This window comes from Mustela erminea, chromosome 1 (assembly GCF_009829155.1).
Source record: "Mustela erminea isolate mMusErm1 chromosome 1, mMusErm1.Pri, whole genome shotgun sequence".
NCBI classification, from domain to species: Eukaryota; Metazoa; Chordata; class Mammalia; order Carnivora; family Mustelidae; genus Mustela; species Mustela erminea.
The window spans coordinates 138812029-138823350 of record NC_045614.1 but is presented as its reverse complement, the minus strand read 5'-3'; the positions used below and the strand labels follow the sequence as shown (position 1 = coordinate 138823350).

At 41.1% G+C, this 11322-nt stretch overlaps 1 protein-coding gene across 1 annotated transcript in view; it reads left to right on the top strand.

The window, feature by feature from the left end:
* Positions 1-200: 200 nt before the first annotated feature.
* TIPARP (TCDD inducible poly(ADP-ribose) polymerase) overlaps positions 201-11322 on the top strand; it is a 32746-nt gene continuing 21624 nt past the window's right edge. Inside the window, exons 1-2 of the mRNA XM_032343991.1 lie at positions 201-434; positions 3681-4638. Of these exons, the coding sequence (XP_032199882.1) occupies positions 3722-4638 (917 nt within the window). The 5' untranslated portion in view covers positions 201-434; positions 3681-3721. The remainder of the gene's footprint in view (positions 435-3680; positions 4639-11322) is intronic.

The window sequence follows — 11322 nt, the reverse complement described above, 5'->3', positions numbered from 1 at the left end:
CGCCCCCTCGCGGGAACACGCGGCCATCGCACGCACACTTCGCGCGCCTCCCTGCAAGCGAGCGCGCACGCGCACGTGGGGCGGGCCTCCTGAGCGGCACCCACTGAGCGCCGGGCCCTCTCACCCCACCCCTCTTCCCCCGCTGCTCAGGCTCCGCCTCCGCGACGGGACAGCCGAGAAGAGGCGACCGGAAGCCACTTTAAAGCAGAGCTCCCGGTGACAGGCGAGAGAGCTGGTTCGGCAGTGCGGTCGCGGCTTTCTGCACTCCCGGCGGCGGAATGGCCCGTGCGCTGCTCGTCGCGTCTCCGGCCTGCGACCCTTAGACGCCCAAGCCCGCTCTCCGCGCCAATCCTCCCGCGCGGACGCTACCAGCGAGCCGGCGGTGCGGCGGCGACTCGGCTCCTGCGGTCGCTTCTCTCAGGCTGCTCGATCAGGTGAAGGGCTCCGGGTGGGCTCTGAGGGGCGGGCGAGAGACCCTAGCTGGGATGGCGGGCGCGGACGGTGGCGCCGGCCTCGCAGCCTTTCGGGGGATCTAGGGTGATTGATATTTAGACTGTGCGTTTTCTTCCTGCCGAATTCATTCGGATCCAGTCAGTATCGGGATGGGATTGGCTTACACTTACTAATCACTTACGGCCTCGGGCAGGTGTATAAATCGGAGGGAGACACTGAAGGGTTTAGTCGCGGTCGCCGGCGTCTCCGGGTTCCCACTTGGTCTGGGTGGGCGCGGGGGGCGCGTCTATGCGGCCTCCCCCGCCGGGCGGACCCCGAGCGCTCTGAGGCGGAGGAGCAGTTCGCAGATCGAGGCGCCGGGCACGGCAGCTGAGGGGAGCCTTCCGGCAGACCCGCATTCCGGCTGCAGCCCAGAAGTTTGCAGGCTGTTTTCAGATCAACTTTGAAGGCGCAGAAGTGTTCGCCTGTTTCCTGGCCGCCACCCCGAGAGCCGCCGACCGCGTTTCCCCTTGCACCTCTCGGCTCCTTTCTGGAGCCTCCGAGACTGGCAGGACGATCCTGTCGGGAAGGTCGGTTGAGGAGGCGAGGAAGAAATTAACTGTGGAAGGCGCCGTGAGGGGCTTCTGGGATGGAGGGAAGCCTGGGCGGGGCGGGGGGCGCTCGTTGGGACCAGGCTGCAGCTAGGGTTCGGGGGGCGCTCCGGTGCCTGCCGAGGGCCATTGAGGGGGTGGGATGCTTCGGAACGCCGGGAATTGGCCGAGCCCGGCGGCGCCTCAGCTGCGGTGCGCTGAGCGGAGTTGGCCCGGCCCGGGGGGCGGAGCTGCGAAAACCGCCGCGGCCGGCAGGAGGCGTCTCTCGGACCCGGGCTCGGCGTCCCGGTGTCGCGTCGCGGCTGGTCGACGAGGAGTCCTGAGTTTGCAGATGGTGGTGTCCGCGCTCGGTGCCAGGGGCCGGGAGTCCCGGAGGACTGGGGACATCACGAGGCGAGGGGTGGAGCGGTAGGTCCCTGCAGCGGGGGACCGGAGGAAGTGTCCTTCCAGTCTTTATTTTTCTGTTATGCAAACTAATTGAGGAACTAGGTTCTAGTGACTTCCCCACTCCAGCCACTCCTCAGTTCTCTGCTTTCTTTCAGAGCCTGGCGGAGGGCAATAACAAGAAAAGTTATAGTCTGTGTGTATGTGTGTGTGTGTATATACACCTCCAGTGTCTCTTTTCCCTTGATTGGAGGTGAGAGGAATGTCGTGTGTGTGTGAGTGTGTGACCGCGCGCGTGCGCGCATAGACACGCGAGGGAAGACACAAGCGGATTTAGTGTGGTGGAGAGGGAATACCACAATCTGTGCCAATTGTGCCTTGAGGCAAGATCACCAAGTGATGAATAATAACGCCTGGCTTGGCTGCTTTCCAGTTGATTTATGTCTTATGTCAAGTCCCTCCTTGTGAAGCTTTCCCTAACAATGCCAGCTCACACTGAACTCTTTCCGCCTTTTTCTTTTGTACTTACCGTGTGCACTAACACCTGGTTATATACAGTTGAGCATTGAAGAACAGGGATTTGAACTTTCCGGGGTCGCCTATATGCGGAATTTGTACAGTACTATGAACATGTTTTCTCTTTCCTGCGATATTCTCAATAACATTTTCTTTTCTTTAGCTTACTTTGTTTAAGAATACAGTATATAATACATATAACACAGAACGTGTTAATCAGCTTGTTAATTCTGGTCGGCAGTAGGCTATTAGTAGTTAAGTTTTTCGAGAGGCAAGAAGTTAAAAGCGGATTTTTCCAGGGGTGAGTTCCCTGAACTGTCCCCACTCTGGCCTAGTTCAGGGGTTAACTGTACTGTGTTTTTGTTTATTTCTGAGTTTGTTCATTATGAATGTTCTATACATAGATTCATGAACCTCTCCAATGAGATCTTTAATACTTGTTATTCTGGGTAGTCAGTTTTATCATTCTGTTGTTGACCTATAAAGGCTAACAGAACTACTCATTTAACAGGTGCATTTTCTTCAGTGATTCGGTTAAAAAATATTATAGAGCACCCACCGTGTGCATTGTACTCACATGGTACTGATCACTTGGGAGGAGTATTTGATGAAGTCATGGGCCCTAACATCAATGATCTCTTATTCTTTTGGTCAGTTGGCCAAGAGAGAAGATTAATTGCTCATCACCAGCTCTTCCATCTCATACAATGCTTAGTAAATATTTTCAGAATTGGTTAATGAATGTTAGACTGTGGAGAGAACTGTCATTTTACAAAGTTTTCTTTGCTTTTTACTTTAGGTTTTAGTTTTCTGATTCTTTGAAAACAGCACTTTTTTTGGTCTCAGGAGTTCATTGAAACACATTTGGTGTGTGTTTTTTATTCTTGTATTATTTTTCTATAACATGCCTTCATTTGTTTTAATAGATAAAATCATATATGTAACTTTTCTGAAGACAAGGATATGGAGGCCCTTTCTAAATTATGAAGTTGTGTTTTGGTTTCTAAGACAGCGTGTAGTGTTTACTGCTGATATAGCTTCTGTTGCTAAACAATCAACTGGTATTCTTCCTCCAATAGTGGTAATGTTTTGGGGATTGTAAAAGTAGACCCTTAACATCCTTGGGGAATATATTGAAATTTAGAAACACTTCAACATGCTCCTGGCTTTCTCCTATATAACATTTCAATTGAGAGCCCCTGTTTCTTGACTATATCCTCATGCTTTTAAATTCACTCACTATTTAACTTCGAAGTTTATCCTTCATTTGGTGAACTTTTTTTTTAAAAAAAAAAAAAACAAAGAAACAGGTTTTGTCACCTCCTGGGATTGGTGATAAAGAAACAACTGTGAAGAGAACCACAAAGCAGATATGTGGTTTCCCTGTTGTCATCTGTTAGCCACACTTATTTTTACCCCTCACCCCCCACCACACTCTAGACTTACAGTAAAAATTCATACCCCAGCAGAATTACCAATTGTATATTGTCCGCAAATAAATGTCAAGAGCCTGTTGGAAGGTTTACCTTTACCTGCTCTGGGCTTTTGAATAGCCTTAGCTTCTTTGGAGCCTTAATTTCTCAATAAAATTTAAAATTAACTCATAAAGATGAAATATGGTATAAGACAAGTGACCTCACGGACTTAGTCACAGACTGAAACAAAACATTTTGATGAATGAATGGGAACCAGTTGTTGTCAGCTTGTAAATGATCATCTTCTTTTCTTTCCTGGTAGGATTTTTAGACTCTGAGGAAGAATTGGAGCTAATCCACACCATGGAAATGGAAACCACCGAACCTGAGCCAGACTGTGTAGTGCAGCCTCCCTCTCCTCCTGATGATTTTTCATGCCAAATGAGACTGTCTGAGAAGATCACTCCATTGAAGACTTGTTTTAAGAAAAAGGAGCAAAAGAGATTGGGAACTGGAACCCTGAGGTCTTTGAGGCCCATTTTAAATACTTTGCTAGAATCTGGATCACTTGATGGTGTTTTCAGATCTAGAAACCAGAGTGCAGATGAGAGCAGCTTACATGAACCTATTGTGAAAAAACCCCTGGAAATCAGTCCGTCATGTCCACCAGCAGAAAATAGTATGTCTGTTCTGATTCCTGATGGGACAAGTGTTGGGGGCCAAATACCAGAAGCCCATCCTTCCACTGATGCTCCAGAACAAGTGGTTCCAATCCAGGATCATAGCTTTCCACCTGAAACTCTTAGTGGGACGGTGGCAGATTCTACAGCAGGGCACTTCCAGACTGACCTTTTGCATTCAGTTTCAAGTGATGTTCCTGCTAGTCCTGACTGCATAGACAAAGTTATGGATTACATTCCAGGGGTTTTCCAAGACAATAGTTTTACAATCCAATACATTTTGGACACCAGTGATAAGTTGAGTACTGAGCTCTTTCAGGACAAAAGTGAAGAGGCTTCCCTTGACCTTGTGTTTGAGCTGGTAAACCAGCTACAGTACCATACTCACCAGGAGAACGGAATTGAAATTTGCATGGACTTTTTGCAAGGCACTTGTATTTATGGCAGGGATTGTTTGAAGCACCACACGGTCTTGCCATATCATTGGCAGATCAAGAGGACAACTACTCAAAAGTGGCAGAGTGTATCCACTGATTCCCAGGAGCACTTGGAAAGATTTTACTGTAATCCAGAGAATGATAGAATGAGAATGAAGTATGGGTATGTATTTATAACTACTTTAAAGCTGTTAAATTCTATAGAGAAGGTCAAGAGGCTAAATGCTTAGTAGGGTGGTTTCTTTAAGTAGTAATCTGACAGGTTTTATTCTTTTGGCTATTTACCCTGATTTTTCACGCTGGTTGAATGCAGACTATTTACCTAACCAGAAAATGAAGGTTTTATGATTTGAACAATTCATATGTCACCCTGTGCAATATGTATATGCCTGAGAAGTTGCATATACATTGAATACTGTGAATCAGATACTGTTTTAATTGCACAAGAGAGTTGGCTTTTGAAAGAAAGTCTAAGGTTAATCTTACAATAGCATAAATGATGAGTACCAAATTTATCTGTTTTAAATATTTGCATATTGAGTAGCTTCTGTTTTTTAAAGGGAAATAGTATTGTTTGGAGATTATTATGGCACTCTTTCCATTTTGAATGGCACAATTTTTCTGGGAACTTCTTCCCAGACTTCTGAATCATGCCCAAACATGTTACATTTCTTTTATTTCCTTAAGCCTTTTTACCGTTAAGTTTATTGTTCTATTTATCTTACAGATAAAATTTTTCTGCAATTCAGGCTGTTTTCTTAGACCTGAATAATGAGTTGGAGGGAAAATTTGTTAATAGATACGTTTATCATTTAAATAAAAAAGTTATCCTCAAGTTTTTGTATGCAAGGCATGTACATAAATAATCTACTTCTTTTAAGTGTGGATGCCCAAGCAGTAGTCACTAAGGGAATTGAAATTTCCACATCTCAGTTTGTATTTAATTGAACATAAAAATGAAGAGGAAAATGATAGTTGCCACTTGTGAAGTTGCTAGTGTAATAATGGAGGTATGGTAAGCATTAATTTTTATTTCTAGTTGTTTCCCCTGTAGTATAGGAGTTAAAATATGTGATATTAATGGCTATTTGTCTATGACCAAGAGAGAGGGTTAAAATTATATGATAGGAGAAGAATACATCTGTCTGTGCTACCTGACTTGGGAGACAATGAGGGCGACCTGACAACTTCACAGATGATGAATGGCCTAATGATGATGAATGGCCTGATGCAGTATGGGAAGAGATGACCCATAGGAAGGAAAAATACGCTGGTATCGTAACCCACAAGTCCAAAAGAAACCCTTTTTCCCTCTTTTAATTATCTCTTTGAGAGAGCGAGCATGCGAATGGGTGTGGGGGGGTGGTGGGGGAAGAGGGAGAGAGAGTCTTCAGCAGACACCATGCTGAGCAGATAAGGTCTGGAACTCATGACCCCATGATCATGACCTGAGCCTAAACCAGGAGTAGAGCATTTAACCGACTGCACCAGCCAGATGCCCCCAAGAGAAACACTTTCTTCACAGTCCTCTTTGTCATTGTTCACAGATAACTTGAGTTACACTAACCCAGGTGTCTGGAGAGTTAGCAATCAAATGGTGTCAGTAAACCATTTCTAAGTTGTTTAATTTTGTTAGTCTTGATGTTAACATATGTTCAACATAGTACCCGGGCATTGCTGACATTGTAGAAACCAGTTTTGTGTTTTATTTTTTAAACTTGCTCCCTTTTAATATTAGGTAAGTGGTTTTCTCTTAATATTATATTATTTCGGTTGTATAGTACACAGGATCTGTGTGTCTCTTTAGCAACTTAATTATCATGAGACTAGAACTCTGCATCTTGTGTTTCAAAAGGAATGCATGGAATAAGATAAGAGACAATATAAGATCCAGTTTTAAGGCATTATTATATAGGAACCATTGGGATAAAAGTAAGATAATATCAAGAATGTAGCTTAAATCATGGGTAGCTGAGTTGGTTAAGGATCCAACTCTTGGTTTCAGCTTAGGTCAAGCTCTCATGGTTGTGGGATGGAGCCCCCGCATTGGGCTCTGTACTCAGTGTGGAATCCGCTTCAGAGTTTCTATTCCTCCCTCCTTCCCTCTCCATTCCTTTCCTCCCCTGTCCCCCAGTAAGTAAGTAAGTAAGTAAATAAGTAAATAAATAAATGAATAAATAAAATCTTATTTAAAATGTAGCTTTCTAATCATTAATGTATTATTTTGATAATACCAGGTAGTCAAGATTCTGTCTTGCTTGGGTCACAAAATTCTTATGTCCTGTAATAAAGCTAAGTACTTTTAATTTTTTTTTTTTAAGATTTTTATTTATTTATTTGACAGAGAGATCACAAGTAGGCAGAGAGGCAGCAGAGAGAGAGGAGGAAGCAGGCTCCCTGCTGAGCAGAGAGCCGGATGCGGGACTCGATCCCAGGACCCTGAGATCATGACCTGAGCCGAAGGCAGCGGCTTAACCCACTGAGCCACCCAGGCGCCCCTTAATTTTTTTTTTTTTTTTTAAAGTAAGCATTGGAGAAGAGAAAGATGTTTTCCATTTTATCTCAAAAATCTTTTAAATAAGGTATTGTCCAAAATCTGTGTTGCCCATGAGCTAGCAATTCTAATTGGTATATCAGGGTAATTAATTTTATATATACTCTCAAAGCCACTGTAATCCTTCCATCTCCAGATTGCAAAACTGCAGAATAGTGGCCTCCCACTTCACTCTTATGAAGCAAATTTCCAGTCCGCTGAGTACTTCAGCATCTTGGTACATAAAGTTACTTTCTGAATTGGTCTGGAAGAAACTAGCTGGATTATTGTCCAACACATTATGTTCTGTTGCCATGAGCAAGGCAAGACAGATATTTCGATCTCAAAAGAACTCTTAGGTCAGCAGCATGTTGGGTATTTTATTCTTTAGTAAAATTACTAGGCTAAAGAATTAGGCCTAGATATAGGCCTATAAGTGTACGTTGTTGGATTAGTAATAAAGTAGTTGGAGTGAGTGCTTGATTTCCAGATCTGTTTTAACGAAACTAATGTTCATTTGACACTTGAGAGGAAAAGCATGAGTGAATTATTGTAATTACTAATGCTGCTGCCACATTGTTAGTGGTAGTGGTCCTGCTCTGATAAAAATAGCAAAAAGTATTGACAGCTAATTATTAGTAAAGTGAAGTTCTCATAGACAACAGTAAGAAATACAAGATTGTAGATAGCTAAGTGTCAAAAATTAGGCTTTTGGGAAGTTGACCTGTGGTCATTGCAACCTGGTTTTCCTTGTATTCCAAAGCGATGTTGTGTTTCCTGGCAACAAGATGCAGATAACGGCATGTTGAGCCTTGCTGAGAGATTCACAAACAAGCTGGAGCAGCCCAGGTTCACATGGTTACCACATTATTTGGCTAAAGCTATTAATCTCTGTGGTCAGGCCTGTAAAGCTGGTCTATCTGTACTGATTGCACATAATCATGAAGTGTGTGTTCAGCTGTGTATATGCCCAAGTCTGGCCCAGCAGTCTTTGGATTCAGAAATAATGAATGGCAATTGTTTATCCCATTTGTTTTCAGCAGTTTATATGACTTGGAAAATCATTATATACCATATCCCTGTCACTTCATTATGTGGAACTTGGGGAAAGTTCATAGTTCTGGGTCTCTAGCAGAGACAGAAGTTCATAGTTTCAAACTGTACAGATAAAATCCTTTGTTTTGCAAATGTATTGGGTTTAACATCTAAATCCAAATTAGATGTGCAATATTCATTTCACTCCCAAGAATGAAATTAGGAAGTTGAGCTACGTGAGTTCACAGGTCTCTTCAACTCTCTAAGATTCTTGGGTACTAAAAACCTTAAAAAAAAAAAAAAAAAAAAAGGATTTCAATAGTAAATGCTTATTTGGTTCGTTGTAATGAAATAATTTTAATTATTCTTTGCAATTTTGTCTTTATCCCAAAGTATGATACAATCCCACTGTCCTTTCTCACTCTGCCCTTATATATCTCCAGATGTTTATTGCTGACATCAACTGGAAACTAGTTGTATGTATGAACTCCCCATATTCAGATGCCAAGGCTTCTTTTGCTCACGGGATGGGCTTTGGAGAACTTCCAAATTCCAAATACACAGTTAAGAAAATAACATTGGATGTTGTGTTTTCGATTAAGAAAACATAGTCTCTGACAATTTAGGCACTCATCCTTAGTAGAAAATAATACTAAATGGCAGGACTAAGCAGTTTTGAAAGAGCTTTACTAACTGTGTAGAATACTGTTGTGGATAATTGAAATTGTGAAGGATGTGCATATTTCTCTTGAGCAACTGAGATCACCACTGCTTTTCATATTACATTCATGTTAAAGTGTGCCTTAATACAGAACATTCTTCTAGTTATTACCACCCATGAAGGAAAGGCACTCTGCAAACTTCATTTGTAGGTAATCTGTAGGTGAAAATAAGTCCCAAGTTAAGTGATTATTTCTAATCCTGAATTCCTAAAAGAGGGGGAGGGTGAAGAAGAAAGTACAAACTAGATTCCATGGTTAATTTTGCTTGGAGACCAGTGTTCTTTTTCTCCTCTTTGGAAATTAAAGCTTATCAATATGAGAGGGAGTTTTACTAGGCTATGGTTTAAGCCTAGAATGGTGTTACAGTCTACTTTGGAGTTATTTTGATTGTTAATTGCTCTTAGAAGGTTGTTGATTTTTTTTTTTTTTAATCTATCCAAGAGACAATACCATTAGATGCCTTCACAGGAACTTAGTGAAAGAAGACAGGGAGAAGTATTATTAATGATAACATAGAGCATATGCTGCTATTTTCTGTTTGACTTGCAGAGTGGATTATCTGTAAAGTAGAGCAAGCTCCTGACTGAACTATACTGGAATAGTTAAATTAGCCAAGTTAGCCCTGGCCTGCACAGCTGTGATGATATAGGAACTAACTCATTATGTGTTATTGATAACACTGGATAGAGGAGAACAGCTGAAATTTACTATGCCTTGTGACTTTTTGGTATTTCTTGAATATACACAGCTGGATGAGTTTGAATTTATTTTAAAAATTCCTGCCTAAGAGAAAGAGAGAGCTCCATAAGCAAGAACTGTGTTTGAAGTGACTTTCAAAATGTGTGCCTTCTGCTTTAGGATAAAGCAATTCAATGAATTATTTTTTGTACCTCTTTGTGCTCTATTTACATATGAAATAAAACTAATTGGCTTCTGTCTGTACTAATCCAGCGAAGTTACTGGGTCTGTGTAGAGCTATCATGGGGATCAATAGCAATCATCCATTTATTCCCTTTCTGGGTGGGTTTTTTTTTTTTTTTTTTTGTCTTTTTGTCAATAAGCAGATTAGACTTTTTGAAGCAGCTGTCACCTGACTTCAGGTTGGGGTCAGTCTGTTCCTGAAGTATTTACTAGAATGAAAATGAACCTTCAAAATGTCAAAGAAGTATAACTTTTAAATCAAATAGTTGAAGGAAATAGCTTAAGGTTACCTGGCCATCCCTAAAAATAATTACATGATACAGTATGCATTTTCTTGAGTTGACTCTAGAGTTTTTATGTTTTATTATAAATGGAAAAAATAAGTGTGCACCATTCATCATTTAAGATTTCATTCTGTGCATATGGACATGCAAACACTACGATTTGACTCTACTATGTTCCTATAAATCTGTTTCCTACTGTTACACTAGAATTTCTAGATTCTGGATTCGCATTCTACCATAAAGCAGGTAAATTTATAAATTCCACCTGTGTATCTCTGATCTTAGTTGGTGATCTTAGTTTTATATTGGGCTTGGAGGCTCTTTCTAAAGGGTTAAACAGTACGTAGCTCATATAAACCTGGGATACTCAAGAAATGCTACTAAAATCCAGCCATTTGAGATTATGACTGATTTCCTCTGACCTCTTTTTTTCTTATCCTCTGATTGGAGACCACTAGATTTTGCATCCTTTGATTGTAATAATTTTTATCACATTAGAACCTGAGGTCCTCTTAATTTAGATCAGTAACCTTTAATAATAACTAGTGTCTTGTTTGAGAGTTGCACTTTTCTTTTTGTGGCAGGAAAACTTCAGTATATGTATCATTTTTGCAAAGGAAAAAACATATTTTGAACTATAAGATGATTCTTGATTATTCCAGCGCAACTTTATAAGGCTGGTTCTGGTAATTAGATACTGTTAAGTTTTACAAGAAATTCCCTTCATAAAAGCAGCAGAATTTCTCTTTTAAAATAAAACTGGGAGTCTTAAACTGAAGTGAAGTGAATATGAGTGATTTTATATCTTTTTGGAAGATAACAAAGTGCAGAGGGTTTAGTTATGTTCTGTTTCATTCTGGGTTTGAAATTTTTGAGTAATAGCTTAAGGTCTTCGGTTGAACCATACTTTGCAACACCATAAGCACAAACTATACAAAAGAATAAAATACTTCTGAAGTTTACCATTTCTAGGAGCAAACAAATTACATTTTAGATATGAAGAACCTCTTTAATAAAATGTATTATTATATTTATAGGTTACTTACGATAGTGCTTTCTAGGGGCCAGGAATTATACTGCACAGACTTGTGTCTGTTTAAAATCCCTGTAAGTGTTAAACCTAGTCCAGCCCAGTCCCTGACACTTGAACTATAAGCCTTGATAATTCCTTGGTAATGGGGGAATTTGAAATTGCAGTAAGTTCTGAAATACATTTTGAAATCTGGGGGCAAAAAGGATTTTGTGCGTAATAAATTCCATTTATTCAACTTGCTAGTTTATAAGGTTTATATTTGATTTGTGCAAAATTATAGTTGCAGTCTTATGCTAACTATAGCCACTTCTGTGATCAA